The 17,069-nt window shown below is 43.2% G+C and overlaps 1 protein-coding gene across 4 annotated transcripts; it reads left to right on the plus strand.

The window, feature by feature from the left end:
• The first annotated feature begins 3,058 nt into the window (after positions 1 to 3,058).
• PLEKHB2 (pleckstrin homology domain containing B2) lies at positions 3,059 to 16,554 on the plus strand. Of its 4 annotated transcripts, none has more exons than XM_053952180.1 (8): positions 3,059 to 3,119; positions 6,355 to 6,402; positions 7,015 to 7,167; positions 7,890 to 7,992; positions 8,840 to 8,879; positions 10,954 to 11,043; positions 12,155 to 12,269; positions 14,288 to 16,554. In XM_053952180.1, the coding sequence occupies exons 2-8, from the start codon at positions 6,366 to 6,368 to the stop codon at positions 14,422 to 14,424; spliced, it is 675 nt and encodes a 224-aa protein (XP_053808155.1). In that variant the 5' UTR covers positions 3,059 to 3,119; positions 6,355 to 6,365; the 3' UTR covers positions 14,425 to 16,554. The 4 variants fall into 4 exon arrangements, with proteins under 4 accessions (XP_053808155.1, XP_053808154.1, XP_053808156.1 ...); XM_053952179.1 differs by lacking the exon at positions 3,059 to 3,119 and adding an exon at positions 3,147 to 3,216; XM_053952181.1 differs by lacking the exon at positions 3,059 to 3,119 and adding an exon at positions 4,664 to 4,686.
• Positions 16,555 to 17,069: the final 515 nt, after the last annotated feature.

Raw genomic sequence — 17,069 nt, forward strand, 5'->3', positions numbered from 1 at the left:
TCATGTGACAGCACAACACAAACTGATCACACTGGGTCATTTTTGAGGGTAAAATCTGCCAAGGAATTTTGATCACGGGTGCAGGTGAATTACCCATAGAAATAGCAGGAACTGTAAGCCGAGAGTCTTTTCCACTGCATACATGGAAGTGTGTTAAGGCAGTCTGCAGAAAGATGTTTCCAAGTCAATGATTTACCTTTCTGTTCAGGACTATTATACACATGGCTAAAACAATACAACCTTCTGGAAAAACAGAAATATGTTCTTTTCCATCTCTCTTTCATCAGGGAAGCTTTATAGGCTATGTACAAACTATTGCAACCTGGCTTAGTTTTCCAAACAGTTAACCAAGCTTGCCTTATTTCTGGACCTATCTTCTGCTCTGCTATTCTCACCCAATGCCAAACTATTTTCAAGTTGCCCATAACCTTCATATTTAAGCTTTGAAACACTAATAAACAATAACCACATAACCCTTTTGGAGTCCTAGTTCTTTGAATTCCTTTTTCAGGTGTTCTCCAGCAGTAGCTCTCCTGATCTTTCTGTTGCAAGCAGGGATCTTTGGTTGAATAATAGTTTTCTTAATTTTACTACTTTTCATTTCATTACCTTGTAAGCAATGCTGATTCTGGAAAAAAAAATTTGCCTGATTGAGCATGTATTACTCGTAGTAATATTAATAGCATTAATTATAATAATAATGCTGGCATCTATTTTGTTTGAAATGCTTTTTCTTAATGCAAATGTATATTCTGCTTGGTTTAGAGTCTAATTATATTTTATGAATCAAAGTATGAAATCTGAAATTCAAATTTCAGCTGAAGACCCTCAAGTGACTGTGAGAATTCAAATGCTGATGTTGGTGGCAATCAAAATTTAGCATGTATTGAAGAGATGTATTATGTCAGCTGCATTATGACAAAGAATTAAGAGTAACATATGGCTCAATTTTTCCAAATCCGTTTTCCCAAACAGCAGTTTCTTAGGTGTTTAGAAATTTAATTTGCCAATTCAAATTTTAACTGGTATGTTGTAACTACAATGGGGAAGTTGAACTTCAGCCTTGTTTGCTTTGATTCAGGAGAAGAATGGGAGTAAAAAACCCAGGGTTTGGAAAGACTTTAACGTTCCAAACATTTTTTTCAAAATTATTAGTGAGGGATGAATCTTACATCATGCTTTGCAAGTTACCAGACTGACAGTGCAATTATGAACAGGCTGAACATTTGAACAAAAGCCTTCACTTTCACACTTCACTGGCAAATGGCTTGAAAAGAAATCCCCAGTTGAAACAGTATTCACCTAAATATTCTAGTTCTTTTGCTCAGGGTATTAATACTCAGGCCTTCAGCTGTGCAGCACAGCTAATTAGAAACTCGTTGATCAAAGTTTCCTCAGCAAATGAGGAGCCCAACATGTTTAATTCAAAAGATCTCAGAATGATAAACCTAAGAGATGTTTGCATGTGCTTCCAGCATATGCTTGGATTGCTGGCAGACTGAAGATCTATCTTTCCTGGATCTGTGCCTCTGTCCTGCTCCCTCAGATGGGATTTGTATGGCACTCACTTCCTGGATGAATTATCCAGGGCTGGGTTATCTGGCTGGGTTCACAGCCCTGCCCAACCTTCCAGGGTGGGTACAGGACAGGACACAGTCCCAGACAGCTCCAAAACAAAGTCTTGATGCTCTGCACCCATGGAGATAATTCATCCAGGAAACGGTTAAAATGGTTTGAAACCTAATATGAAAACTAAAGTTTTATATGAACCCAGATAGCCAATGCTTTGAAAACGTACCCAAAAGGTAGCTGTCCCCTCGTGACTGTTCACCCAGGGCAGGATCTGCTGAATTCCCAAATCCTCAAGAGGAATATTTTTCATTCCAGAAGAAAACTGCTCCCTCCCTGGATGTAAAGGTTGTCTTCCCTTCCACCACCAACCTAATACCTCTGTTTCTGAAAATACTTTTTCAGCAATGAAGGGTGACAGTTTTAGCCTCAGAGAAAGGACTCCTACATAAATGGAATTTGACCTACACAAATCTTGTTTATTGGCATTTTCTGAGACCTGTCCTGTTCACAGATAGGTGATCTCTTTTTATCTCCCCTGTTCTACCGACACCACTTTTCTGGTCCTTCAGAGGTACATGAAAGCAAAAGCTACACTACAGCCCTGAAGTACAGGACCGCAGGCTTTCTATGTATTTTCTAGTTAGAACTGCTGTTGTGCTCCAGAAGAGATAATAGATGGGTAGGAGGAAGTTGAGGAGCTTGTTGACAAATTAAGCAAAATTGTAACTATGATGAATATTATTTCTGTATTATCTAGGCTTAAAGAGCTGAAGCAAACAAATTAATGATTTTTTTTTTTCTTTTTACTTGTTGTTATAAGAGTGGTATTCCCTCCTAGGCTGCCAGAATGAGCCTGAGGAAAGTTCTAATAAGAAATTCCATCAATCAGGGGAAATATTACATCTCCATAACAGATTGTTCTCACTTTCCTCAGTAACCATCTCATACATTTTGCGTTAGAAATGGAAACAGAATTTAAATGACAGCGCTAATTAGCCGGTGAGACGGCGCACTTCCCATCGGTGCCGGCTGAGCGGCGTGCGGGCAGCACTGACCCCAGCAGAGCGTAGGGCTATCATGCAAGCATGGCCCGGGCGCGGCTGCTGGCTGCCTTATGTAACAGGTCACAGACCAGCCGGCCTTTCCTGGCCTCCGATACTTGCGTGACTGCCTGAACAAAGCGCCTGCTACTCTCTGTTGCGGTTCCACGGCGTGAGATCAGAAACTGTGGAAGAAAAGAAAATGCCTGATTTCTGAGTGCCGTGGGGCCGCCACAGTGCCAGCCGCTGGCCCGGGGCAGGAGGCGATGTATTTAAAGCTCCGGGAAAGCACGTGTCGCGCCGGGGGAAGGCATTAACGGGAACGGAGTCAGTGTCGCCGGCGCATGCCTTCCCCAGCAGGCCGAGCCTGTGCCGGGCTGGCCGCGCTCCCCGCGGCCACTGCGGCGGCTCCGCAGGCTCTGGGCCGGGCGGCGCGCCTGACGTCAGCACGGGGCTGGCACTGCCCGCGGGCGGAGCGGGGCCGGCGGCGGGCGCGGGGAGAGGCAGGTACGGCCGGCGGCTGGGCTGGGGTAGGGCAGGCGGGGAAGGGGGCCAAGGGGGCCCGGCTCCGGGGAGCGACCTGGCCGCCGTCAGCCCTGCCAAGGTCAGCGGGGCGCAAACCCGGCCGGGAGCGATGCCGGGACCCGGCTGTCGGCGGCGGGGAGGGCGAGAGCGGCTCTCGGGGCAGCCCAGGCCAGGCTGCTGCTGGCGGGGAGGGAGCGGAGCCGCCGCCGTGCCCTGCCGGGCAGAGGCGCGGAGGACCGGGGGCTGCCGTGGGGCTGTCCCGGTGTGAGTGAGCACCGCCCGGGCAGGGCTGGGACAGAGCCGCGGCCCCGCTAGCGCCGGGAGCTGGCTCGGAGAGCACAGACAGCTTACGGGGAAAGGGCCTGCGGAGCTGGGCCAGAGGCAGGGAGCTCCAGAAATAGAAAACTTGCGCTGTTGAGAGCGGGAGGGGCCGGGTAGGGTTACGTTTGAACACTGTACTTCCCGTACTCTCCCAGGTACGGAGAGTAAAGTAACCGTGTCTGCAGGCACTGCTGCTCACCGCCGGCTCAGCTGCGGAGCTGCGTCTGCTGTCTGAGCCTTCTCCATATACGGATTGCAGGATCTGGCCCACTGCAGTTATCAGAATTGCTCTAGTGATTACGAGCTGCAGTTTGATTTTGCAAATCAAAACACTTGATTTGTTTTAAAGTGTGTTTTATCAAGAAAGGGACTGGAACAGACTGTTGGATATTCCACATTATATTCTGTGCAGAAAACTGCTGTTCCAGGGAGCAGAAAGGAATTGTCCCACTCCTTTACTGCATCTACCCCTAACTCGAGTTCACTTTAGAGTGCTACTACTCTTAGATTTCAGTCACCAAAACACTTTTATTCATATTCGTTATAAATTAATTTATCTTTGGTTAAGTCCCATTTTTCATGTTGGTGGCACTGGCCTGGTTTAACAAGCAAATACTATTCGGATGCAGCTGATCTTTCTAGGCTGTCTTCTAGCTCTGCAGATATGCTTTTAAACATCATGTAGGAGGAGTGTGAATACTGTATAGGATTTCAAATGAGCCCTTGTGCTTAAAAAGGACAAGGAAGATTATCTAATTGTTTTTGCACCTCCTACTTTAAGTGCTGACAGATTTTTCCGTGTGATTCCTTGCTCTCTCTCCAGAGCTGAAGTTTTGGGCACTTAAATTCTAAATTGGGAAAGGGTATTTGCTGCCTCTGAGGTTACATGCAAGGTGCTGTGCAGCTGCTGAAGTCCCGTTTGCTCTTGTAGCTTTAGACAGCTCTGAGACATTCTTAATGTGAGACTTTGTGAGCCATTCCGTAATCACAGGCAAAACTCAATTTATCAAGAGAGAGGTTTTCTTCTGTGGTTTTTCCCCTTTTTGTGTCTAAGTTAAATCTAATTATGCTATTGTGTAACAGAGTCGGTTTAAAGGTAGCAACAACATTCCATGGCCTAGTCTAACAGTTGCAGCAGAACTGAAGTTCATGCAATTTCTTTTTTGGCTTGTAGACTATGAAACAGCCTCCAGAAACAGTGATTCCACCTTATTGGGAAAACTGGAAGGCAAGGAAACACCATTCAGACACCTATTCCTGTGAAAATGAAGAGCAAGTAGACTGTTTTCTTGTAAAGGAGAATCAAGGGGAGAGAAGCCTGTGTTGGGGTGGTGGCAGAATGAGCCTCAGGTCCTTTGTACTGCTTTGTTACTTTGGAAGAATTAATTGGCCTCTCTTTCTGGAGCTCTCTCTCTGTATAGGGATGACAAGAGCATGCTCAGACCCCAGAGCAGGACCAGGTGACCATAATTAAAGCAGAACAGGAATCTGGCACTCCCTTTCAGAAGTGGGCTCTCAGCAGAATCTTTCTTTTCCCAGCAAGCTGGTACAAAAGTAAAGAATGAGGTTTATCCTGGAGTTCAGACTTTACCTGCAGGTGATTCTCACCATCATATCCAAGCCTGTGCAGGATGTGGCATAGCTTAAATATGAAATCCTGATGGTTATAATCTTGTGTACTACAGTATTTGCCCAGTTGTCTGAAGAGGACACAGCTACAAGTAATTCCCATTAGATCAGGAAACAAATGGATGCTTAGTAACTTTATGTTTTACTAGAAGATTACAAATCTCTTCTTTTTCTCCCTTCTCAGCTTTAAACACATTCTGCTGAGATTTTCTGGGAGGAGTTCCTCTGTCTATCAAATCTTCTAAGCCATCTTTTACCCCCTCATGGCCCCCCCTTTATGCTGCTACAAGTAGAATGTTATTTGTTAGGTTTCAGTATCGTGTCTGTCTCTCCCATTGGCTTACAGGCCCCACAAATAATTTCTAAAAAGCAACCTTCTCAGGGGAGGCTTAAAATGCTTCTGTTCTTCTTCTTCTAGTTCAATTGCATCCGGATAGTTGAGTTTTTATAATCTCTTTTAAAACAATAATCAGAACACCATTAGGCTATAAAATAAAACCTCATTTTCCAATATATCCCACATTTGATGTCTTTTTCAGCATGCTCATAAACCAGAATGCAGTGGCTGAGTACTCAATGTCACATGTGATAACTTGAATTTAACACAGAGTCCTTGCCATGCTATTTCAAGCTTCATTTAAAAGCTGAGGAGAACTGAGAATCTTACTTTATGGGCTCATCTTTTAGTCACTTTAATTCTTACAGCGAGCTGGTGATGATCTGAAAGAAAGAAATACAAGTCATAAAAACAGCTTTCTCCTTCCTTTTTAAGATTAAACTGTTTCAGCTTTTGTTTTGACTGGACTTTGAGCCAGTGAATGAAAAACACAGAAGAAGAAATACAGAAAAAAAAAAAAAAGAAGCAAGTAGTGAGGCTGCTTGGTAATTTGAGACTGCAGATACAGGATGTACACCTATGCAGAGAGAAGGACTTTGAAAGGAACAGGTGGTGAGTCAGGAAACAGTCATTCTAGTCTGTTTCTTCCCCATTTTCTAAGAGCAGTAGCTGTAGGGTTTTGTTTGCTAGTTAATCATCAAGGTGGTCTCTGACAGTCACACTGGATCGCAGCAGTTGCACATTTGTTATGTCCTACGCCACCAGTTGTGCTTACTGAGTATCTTCAGCTGGGATCTGCTGCGTCTCTGCAACGTGAGCTGGTACATGCAGCTCTAATAGATGGTACTGAGATGCCTCTTTCTAATGTATTATTGTGAAATACTGACAACTGCTTTTCTCCCCCCTCCCCCTTCCTCTTCTCCCCTCTAGATTAAGCAACAATGGCATTTGTGAAGAGCGGATGGCTGCTCCGGCAAAGTAAGTCATGGGTCTTTCTCTTCCTTCTCTCCCTGTTCACTGGGATTTCTTCAGAAAACATCAGAGCAGCTGAGTAATTCCCAGGTTTTCTTAAAACAAGTAGTTCTGTAGGTTGTTTTTGTTGGGTTTTTTCCTTTTTACTTTTAGGACATGTCACATAATGATGTGTCATGACGGCATTCCCACGTGACCTTTGGGTACTCTAGTGGGAAACAGGATATAAACATGTCTGAGATGTCTGACTGGCATTCAGCTTCAGATGCTGCTCTGTAATTAGTGCTGTATAAGTGGGGACTTAGAAACTTTACCTGACACCTCAACTTAATGTCTTCCAATTAATCACATCCTCTGCTTGTTCCTGCAGCAAGTTAGAACACAAACATCAGGTCATGGACTTAAAATAAAACTAGTTTTGCTTTGAATTCTAGATGAAATATGGCACCCAATTCTCTAATGTTCCCAAGTGGGGATGTTGTAATACAGGATTTTGCTTGGCACTTTGGAAGGTTGTTTGGGCCAACTGTGGAGGATTTCTTGGTTTATTTTTTATTAACTTTAGGACATAAATATTTCCTGATATGTGTCCTCAAAAGTGACTGTCTGATTTTTAAGGTACCATTTTACGGCGTTGGAAAAAGAACTGGTTTGATCTATGGTCTGATGGCCGCTTAATATTCTATGATGATCAGAATCGCCATGATCTAGAAGATAAAATCCACATGCGAATCCACTGCATCAACCTCAGAGTGGGGAATGAATGTCAAGGTAATAATGAAACCTTCAGGATTTGTGTATCCAGAGATTCTTTACAACTTCAGTGCCTGCCCAGCATAGCACATACAGCACTACTGCAGATGTAAACATGTCCAGTGTGCAACTTCACTGTTCTTGAATCCCCCATCTTCCAAAAAAACTCAACCCCACCAACTCCTAAATTGCTTTGGAGATAACCAGGGTGTGGTATCACCATGTGATAGGTTAAGTTAGGGTTTGATACTTCCTGTTAAAACTCAGTGAGGACATGCGTGTACCATGTGTGCAGGAGGATGGGATGTTCCCAGCAGGACTGTGTGTCTGATACAGAGTGTTCTGGTGTAACCACAATGCTGGCTGGACAGAGAGGCATGGCTAGAAATGGGAAACCTCAGCAGATATTTTTCCTAAATTCACTTCTAGCATTTGCTAGTGCTCCACTTGCTGCTGACACAAGGGAAGGACACAAGTGCTGGACAGTACAATTGCTACGTATGGATTGGTTCTGCTGTGAGACACTTGCATTTTGTAGGAAAGGAGATGCTTACTTTCAGGACACTCTGAAGAGTAAGAACAGGTTATTTCCTTCTGGGACTCATTCTGATGCCACGCAAGGCAACTACAACTGGCTCTAGTTTATTTTATCCACACTTGGATAAACTGACTCCCTTCTTGTACATGTGCTCATGTAATGCTGTTTATACTCATAACTCATCTCTGTTTTTCTCACTCAGATTTCCAGCCTCCAGAGGGGAAGCAGAGAGACTGTTTACTGCAGGTTGTTTGCCGTGATGGGAAGACAGTCAACCTCTGCGCAGAGAGTGCAGATGACTGCCTGTAAGACAGCCAGAGAATAATGGTTTTGCTGCTTCTCCCTCTTTTATCCCTCTCCCTAGTTATTTTACTCCCTTCTAACTTTCAGAGATATATTTTAAGAAAGTTTTCAAGCAAATAAAAGCAGGTCTTCAGTGATAGAAAAACCAGTATCTCTCCTAGAAGTTGTCTAGCTCATGCAAACTAACTGCAAGTTAAGTCACTGAAAACACTGAAGGGTGAGGAGGAGTAGAAGAATCTGATTAATATGATCAATGCAAGACTTGTTAAACAGATTTTTTTAAAACTTTTGCCATTCTTCAATAGCACATGATGTGGCATTAGCCCAAGGATATCCCAGTAGCAATTGGAGGAATATTCCATTATTATGAATTCTCACCTGAGCTGGGCTGTGCAGAATTAGATAACTTCTGTGATCACTGTTTGCCAAGAAGTGTGTTTCAGGGAGCATGCTCCCAGCCCTGTGGCAGTAGTAGCAAGGCCCCTGCTCTAATCAGCACAGATGAGCTATTCTGCTGGGGTGTATCTCTTCCCATTACCTCATCCTGAGCATGACTGCATGTTTCCTACCTGCATGTTGTGCTTGCAGCGAGGACCTCCAAAACTGCATCCATTCCTCTTCTTGTTCCTCCTCGTTCTTTCTCAGCTCTGCAAAGAAAGTAATTATTTCTTAGTCTTGGTGTAACACTTGTGCATTTGAGTATCTCATTAGTCTTTGACACATGCAGTATCTTAAATTCTGCTCCTGCAGTACCTCTGCTTGCTAACCTTGTTTGTTTCATTGACCTGAAAGAAAAATGTGACATTAATTTTTATCAGTGTTCCACTAACCAATGGGGTTTTTTTGCAGGGCATGGAAAATTGCTCTCCAGGATGCCAGAACAAACACAGTGAGTGTCCTATCTAGACTTTATACTAGATAAAGCAGCACATCAGTGTTCTGTGTTTAGTTTAGTTCTGAAATCGTGTTCCATCCTTCTCTGCTAGAGCATGATAGTAAAGCTTGTGGGTGGGGAGAAGAATGATTCTCTGGATCACAAACGCATCCTTGCAGCCAAGTCCAGGCAAATACATGCTGTGTGGAAAATAATAATTTTAAGGAATTATTTCTCTGGGTGGAAGTGAATGTTTGGAAAGCTGGTCTGTGGGCACTGAGGCTGTGGGCAACAAGCAAATCTTCTGCAACCAGCAGAAATAAACTTTTTACTCCTACTGTTTGTTGCCTCCAGGTGAGTGCAGTGCTAAAGGAAGCTTACTACACAGCAGCTGTCTGTTAAAGTAGATCCATCCCACTGTGGGATGCTTCTTGGCAGAGACGGGGAGGAGTGAGATGCTTGGCAGGCATCTTGAGGAGGAGTGTATTACCTCTGCATTTTCTGCAATTTGTTTTTCCTTAGACTGCCTTCCAGAGTACTATGCAGCAGTAGCTTTCCTTGGATGACTAGGCTGAACCAAGATGAGGTGTTTCTGTTCAGGGAAAATGCTGTGTTTTGTAGAAGTTTATCTCAGTTTCTGATGGGTCACATTAACATTGCCACTGTACTGGGGTATCTGTCAGATGATATAACTTAGATTTGTAGATACCCAAAGCAAACACTCGTCATGGCAAAACTACCCCAGACATGACTGCCTCTGACTGCAGCCATGCTACACTGCCTGTGGCCTTAAATGAGAAGTGAAGGATTTGTCCTCATGCAGAGGACACAACACTCATGGTCTGTCTGCTCTAGTTTTAGGGGATTTACCATTCCTGTGTGTGAGATGGTGGCTCCTGATTTCAGGAAATGGGAACTGCTGTTTTCATGCCTCTGGCACTGCTGCCAGCCTTGATAGATGGCTCAGAACATGGCAGTGCTGACCTTGGTCAGCCAAGGCAGACCCCAACACTGCTCAAAATAGAGCAGGTAGCCCTCTACATAAGTAGATACATAAATTAACATTTTCCAAAGCTATTAAAAGTGTCCAACAAGGACTTGGACTAACTGGGGAAGTGGGTTTGAGTCTGTACGTGTGTGACACACTTTTCAAAAATTCCAACCATCCAGCAGTGCCTCCTAACTTCACTGGAGTAGTAGGGTGATCCCCTTAGCTTTGAGAACTGTATCATTTACAGGTGTTTGCAGGCTTGTACATCACTTGTACAGCGATCCCTGTGGCAGGGCAGAACACATTTACTGCTAAGATGTGAACAGATTTCTCAGGTGATGGAAATACCACTTCATATAGTATTTTAACCATGCTTCAAGCAATCCTTAGACTCTTCACCACGAGTTTGACTTGGGATATAACCATATTATGTCCTCAGATGCCATGATTTCATCAGTCCAAGAGATAATACAACATTTGTTGTTGATTTATTAAAATGTTCCCTTGTGAATTAAAGAATGGGAGCTAGCTTTTGCCTTGGAAAAGGGAATAAGAGCATCACTGTAGATTTTGGATATTTGGGGCAAGAATACAAAGGTAGTGTAAGAAATCTTAATTGTCTTTGAGAACTTACTCTAAATGGACTCAGGTACCACTTTTGGCTACTGCGTTTGTTTCCTTTACCCACTTCTGCAGAACTTGGTGATACCAATCTAGGGTGCCAGGAAGCAGCCAGCTTAGTTGTGAAGATTTCTTTATCTGAAGACAGAAAATGAAGAGCAGGGTAATTTCTATATCTGAGGCTCTGGAATGGTCAAAGGAGCCGGGGTGCTTTGTACACATTTCCCTGTCTGTGACACACACACAGGGAAAAATTTGATGGCTCCTTTCTGTGGCTATCAGGAATTTGTATTCTCCCAGATCTAGTCTCCAGGTACTTTGTTTTTGCAGACTTTACAAGGTACTCACTGCTTTCTTAACACACAGTGTGGCTAAAGGTTACTTTTTCTTTGGGGTCATTAGGTTTTAATCCTTAGACTGCTCTAACTGTCTGTCTGTAGGAACAGGTGATAACTGCTCTCTATCCTTGGTGTTTAGGGCTACGTGGGATCTGATGTGATGTATGATGAGACAGCCATTTCCTCGGCCCCTCCTCCCTACACAGCTTATGCTACACCATCACCTGAGGTAAGAGTTGCAGTCAGGAAGTGTCAACATGAACTAGGCAGCAGGAACAGCCTCCTTCAAGCACTCACAGAGTGCTGTGTTGTACTCTTATACCCAGCTTTAAAGCTTTTTACAACAGCAGAGAGTAAGGCACTAGCAGTCTATTGCTGCTCTTATTTGAGATGGATTTCCTTTCAAAGGGATGAGGCATATTTGGTTGGGAGGTATATAAAAGGGTGGCTGCTCAGTGAACTTGAAAAATAAAGCTTCTGAGAGACAGGGCAGGATTTATTTGGCTGATCTTCAAATATACTGGTCGTGCAGCTTCTAACATAAGGAAGTGTAACTACACTTTCATGTTGTGCAAGCACTGGATAGGTGTAAGATCAGGAGTGTTAGAAATGGGGTGTAGTGACTTTTAACACATAAGGATTTTGTTGTACCAAGATGTGACAGCAACACAATAACTCTAGTTCCTGGATACACAGTTCTTTTGCAGTGAAGGAGCAGCTTTGGGACCAAACCAGGATATGTAGGGGATTTCTGGATGTGCTTAGTGATGTGCAGTAATATGTTAGGGGATAGTTTGGAGCACTATTGCTTGTTGCACTATCTGCTCCAGCCTCTCACTCTTGTTAAGAATGAGTTGTGGTGCTGGAATCTTCCTTTGTGTAGCCTCCTCTTTTGGAGAAAAAAAAATTCTTCTAAAACATACAGCTCTAGAGCATTTGTCTTTAATCTGACATTTGCTTGGAGTATACCCTCTTGGAGGGCTGGCTGGAGTTTTTTGGGATCAGCTGCTGCCTTCCTGGTATTTCTGAGCTCCCCAGAGAGCTGCTGTTGGCATGAGGGCAGAGAAGAGAAGCTGGCAGGACTGTTGTGCCTCAGCCTGATGATCCAGGCCCTGCCTTTGCCGTTGCCTATCCAGGAAAGGAAGAGAGCGGATGCTGCTTATGAGTGCCTTTTTTCAAAGCACTGAATCCATTCCAGGGAGTAGATTGGCTATAGCAGGACATCCTGGATACTTTAGTGAAACTTTAATTACATTAGAAATGAAGGCAAATTGAACGGTGTGCTTGATCGGATCCATAGCAAAGTGTACTTGCGTAACAGACCTTTTTGATTTCCCCAGGTTTATGGCTATGGCTATGATCAGTACAATGGTGCATACCCCCCGGTGGGCCCTCAGATCTTCTATGCCTCCAATGGACAAGCTTATGCTCTGCCCTATCAGTATCCATACCAAGGTAATCAGCCCCATCCTCCACCTTCCCACAGAAGCTATTTGAGTCAATCTTTCTGGCTTTGGCTCTCTTAATCACCATCCTTTACCAGCCACCACTCCTGCACACAGAGAAAGAAACCTGACCTGTAACTGGAACCCAGTCCACTCACCCTTTCACAACAAAGGGACTGCAGTGAAATTGGTATTAAGGGATTTAACCTTCCCAATGCGATCTCAGCATAGTTACATTGCTTTGTAAACTCCTTTTGAAGCATACAGAACTCCAGCTACAGCATGTTTTCTAAGGAAAGGTACAAGAGCCAGAAGAAGATGGGGTTTTGTGATTCAGTACTTCATATTGGGCATTGCTGGAGCTTTTCATTCATCTGCTGCTCTTAAACCTAGTTTAATTATTTAAATGCAAGTTTCAAAGGTAAATCTACTCCCAGAACAAGGCTGTAGCTGGTTCCTTCCCTGTGTGCTGGAATTTCTGTAATGCAGCATTTCAGCCATGTGAAATCTTCTGTTTCTCTGTTCAGGTTTGTACAGCTTTCAATCTCAAAAACAGGAAGCAAAGAATAAAATTGTAGGGTGTGCTTTTGACGATAGTCACCTTAATTTAGGGTTAGTTTTGCACAGAGCCTTGAGTCCTACAGAACTGGGGCTTTAGAGTTGTATGATAAGAAAAATGAGAAAATTAATTGTTTATGATCTGACTCTGCAAACAAGAATCTCTACCGAGAATTTTTTAATTCAGTTTGGAGGGAGATTTTGTTTTCCATTTGACATTTTTTAGGTTATTTCACTTGCCCTTTCCATTTTTTGTTATAAGGGAGGTGCATCAGCCTTTAAAGCTTTTAAAGTTTTCTTCATATAAGTTACTGAAGTCCTAAGATACAGGTGATATATATTCAAACACAGAGGAACATGTGTTCTGTTGGTTCTGAAAAGCAGTAGCTTTTTTAAAACCCAAGAACTGTTTTTAAAACCTTCCAGCAGGCCTTGGAACTCAAGCCAAACCCAATGCAGCATCAGACAGTAACTCCCCTGAGCAGTTTGCAAGTCCAGTGTGTTAAGATACTGGTTGGGCATAGTAACCAAGGCTCAATGTTTTCCTTCACTAGGGTCACTGCAACTAAACTTTAGGGTTCAGATTCACCACAGCATCTCACTTAATCCCTGTACCTTCAGCTCCATTGCTCCTTCTCTCTAGTGACATAGTCCTTCTCAGGGGGGAGAGTCATGCATTGCTGAGAGTCAGTAAAAGCCGTTCCGAGTTGTATTTAGTTGGATTACTTAAGAATCTGTTACAAAACACCATTTTGGGATTTTCAAGAATTTTTAATCTCCCTGAAATGTCTGGAAGGGAAACAAGTACTGTTATGTTTGCTTTGCAGCTAGGAGCTAAATCAGTAAACATGAAAGGTGAAGCTTGTACAAGTCTGTTACAGAGCAAGGGTCAGTCAGTGGCTTCTTGAGTCTAAGGTTAATTTCTTACTATTGGCCAATTTTCATCTGAACAGAAATGTAGCAGCTGTCACCACCCCACAGATCAAGATGTGAAGGCTGAATTGTAGTAGGCAGTAAATGTAAATAACTGAATGCACAGTTTCAGACAAATGACTGGCTTGAGACCTGCCAAAATTTTTTTCAGGGGGAGGGGGTAAGGGGGAAGAACTAAACTATTTGCCTTAACTTCAAGGCTGAATCAATTTTTAGACCCACTTCTTACATTAAATCCACAAAGTGAATACAAGTAATTAATAGGTTCTTTGCAGAACAGTGTTCACTTTTTGCACATTTATGATGAGTTTTCCTCACAGATATTAAAGGCCAGAAGTGTTGCTAGGATTGCCCTTGGATTTAATTAATGTAGAGGCTGAATCCAAAGGAGAAATGCATTCTACCTGTGCAGCTGACAAAATATTAGTATTCATTTGAAGGAAGAAGGTGAAAGAATGGCCTGATTTGAAATTGCAGAGTATGGTATTAAGATGCACATTTCTTTTGCCCTCCTCCCAACAACCTCTTATTTCCTAGGACCTTATGGCCAGCCCCCTGCAAACCATGTCATCATTCGAGAGCGTTACCGTGACAGCGATGGAGATCTTGCACTGGGCATGCTGGCTGGAGCAGCAACTGGAATGGCTCTGGGATCACTCTTTTGGGTCTTCTAGATTACCCTTTCCTTATCTCTGTAGTTCCAAACCCCTTTATTGTGTGCAATAATATATTGGCAATGTTGTTTACTGTTAAACTTTGAAAAATGCAATAGTTATTTTTCGGTAGTGACATCTTAATAACTGATTCTTAACTGTCTTAATGAGAGTTTAAAGGCATCATTTAGTTAAATGGTTGGAAATGGCATGTGCTGCTCTTGAATTCTGGTCTGATGTTCAGAATTATAAGGATCAATATGAGCACCAGTGTCACGTGGTAGCGGTTACCTGCTTTATGAACAGACAGTTATTGTAAACACCATAGGAAAAAATATTTTTTTCTTTTTTTGAGGGGAAGGGTCCAAGATCTAGTTCAAATAAGAGGTTAACAGGAGTCCTGCATTAGTATACACATACTGCTGGCTTTTAAACATTCCCTGGAAAAACAGAGCTCAGCAGGATTCCTTGGCATTAGACAGTCTGCCATGCTTGAGGGATTTTTTTTGTTTTCAGACTTGCCTGTAGATGGTAGTGTGCTTTCTTAGGTGGAACCCTGTACCTGCCTCTCACACCATCCAGGTGAAGTTCTCTGAGAGTGTATGAGCAAACCACTAAGAAGCAGCAGCACTCCTCAATTCTTTTATTCTCCCAGAAATATGAATGACCAGTGGCAAGGTAGAGCAGGCAGAAACAGGAGGGGAGAGACAAGCAACACAAGCAGACCTTGTACACAGACACTTTGATACCAGCTGCTTGCCAGGGCTAGGATAAGATGCCTGCCTCTTAGCCACCAAGGGTTTCTGAACCAGATTCCTTATTTGCAACTAATGTTGAGCACAGCTGAGCCTGGGTTTGTTGTATGTGCATTTCCCCCTCACATTCAGCAGGTCTCCTCTTCCCTCCATGACTTGTTGAGATAAACACTCCAAGTATTTTCGCTTGTATGCGTGGTTTCTCTAGAGTGTGCTGTCCCCTGGAGTGCAGCTGTTTTGTGTGTTTCATGGCCTGTTCTAATCCATGCTGAGCTGTGCTTGGCAGAGAAAGAAAGCTCTGAAGAAATGCAAGGGCTTTCTTGTTCAGGTAAATGAGGCAGGGTGTCTAAGTTGAGTTCTTATAGTAAGAGGACTTATTTTTATGCTTCCACTTTTAGCTTCCTGTATTTGCATACTGTTTTAATGTTAAGTCTTACTTATGCTTCCATTTAGAAGAAGGTTAATTTCCTTATGGTTCACAGGGTTTCGTGTCATGAAAGATGAAAATAGATGAGAACTTGCACCTATATAAATTTAACTGAAGCCCCAATCTTCTCCATTTCATCCTAAAATTCTCTTGGCTCTGTCCTACTTATTTAAGCAATAGAGGTCCTGGACAAGAGTTTGGGTAGCAGCCAGGGGAAGCACTAGGCTTCCATGAGCCTTAGGACTAACTCAACCAAGTGGAATCACTGGAAGTAAACAGACAGATGGCTGCTTTACTAAGAGTGGCCTAATCCAGGGAAGGTAAACTGCTTTCAGGAAGCTGGCTCTGAGCTGTACACCAATGTGCAAGCATGTCCTTTCACAGGTTAACACAAGCTGCACGTGTTCTGCCAGTCAGATGTACTGGAAGGACATTCTGGAAGTGCAAAAGAGGACTAAAGTGAAAGTTTCCTATTGCTAGTCCAAGCCAAAAGAAATTGCAGTACACTACTGAAGCTCTCTTAGAGACCTTGAAGTCAGAAAGGGATGGAATGTAAGTGAAAAAACATGTCTGCCCTTTTAAAAATCCCTTTAAAAGGTGAATTTGATTACAGGTCTATGTTGCTCTTTGGTTTGTGCTTTACAATAGCAAGTTCTGCAGAATGCATCCATCTCCTCTTCTTCCTCTGTGATTCTTAACTTGTAAGGAGTAAGGGAGAATAAAATCACTGGGCATCGTATGATTTTTTTTGAATTTCCTAATGATTGGGAAAGGATAACATAAAGTAAATCAGCTGGGTTTTTTGTTTTGGTTTGGCCTTTTTTTTTTTTTTTTTTTTTTTTTTTTTTCAGAAGAACTATTAGTCATAGCAGGGGAACATGTCATTTGTGTTTTCAGGAGATAACTCTGTCTAGGTCCCTAGTTTCTTCAAGTGAAGTATATAAAATAAAGATGGTTGATTGCAAAACATTCCTGGGTTGAAACTAAAAAGAAATTATCTTTTTAAAAGTTCAAATTGAAGTAATTCTCCATTAAGAAAATAACCCTACACTTCTCAGTGGAAGAATACCTCAGGGAACCCTGGTCATGACCTCAGGTGACCTCAATGACCTAACGTGACCCCAGTCAGGTCCTCAAATGACCTCAAGTGATCCTGGTCAGGGTCTCAGGTGACCTCAAGTGACCCCAAATGACCTCTAGTAACCACACCCAGGGCCTCAGGTGACCTCAAGGAAACACAAATGACCCCAAGGGACAGAGGTCATGACCTCAGATGACCTCAAGTGACCCCAAATGACCAAACGTGACCCCGGTCAGGGCCTCAGCGACCTCAAGTGACCCCAGTCAGGGTCTCAGATGATGTTAAGTGAACCCAAATGACCTCAAGTGACGCCAGTCGGGGTCTCAGATGACCTCAAGTGACTCCAAATCACCGCAAGTGACTGCACTCAGGCCCTCAGGTGACCTCAAGGAAACCCAAATGA

This window comes from Vidua chalybeata, chromosome 10, assembly GCF_026979565.1.
Source record: "Vidua chalybeata isolate OUT-0048 chromosome 10, bVidCha1 merged haplotype, whole genome shotgun sequence".
Lineage (NCBI taxonomy): Eukaryota > Metazoa > Chordata > Aves > Passeriformes > Viduidae > Vidua > Vidua chalybeata.

What these genes read in the sequence shown, in the direction of transcription:
- PLEKHB2 (XM_053952180.1), top strand. Translation starts at nt 6,366, where the DNA reads ATGGCATTTGTGAAGAGCGGATGGCTGCTCCGGCAAA. An exon ending in CGGATGGCTGCTCCGGCAAA is followed by an intron (nt 6,403 to 7,014) that starts GTAAGTCATGGG and finishes CTGATTTTTAAG; the next exon opens with GTACCATTTTACGGCGTTGG. An exon ending in CTATCAGTATCCATACCAAG is followed by an intron (nt 12,270 to 14,287) that starts GTAATCAGCCCC and finishes CTTATTTCCTAG; the next exon opens with GACCTTATGGCCAGCCCCCT.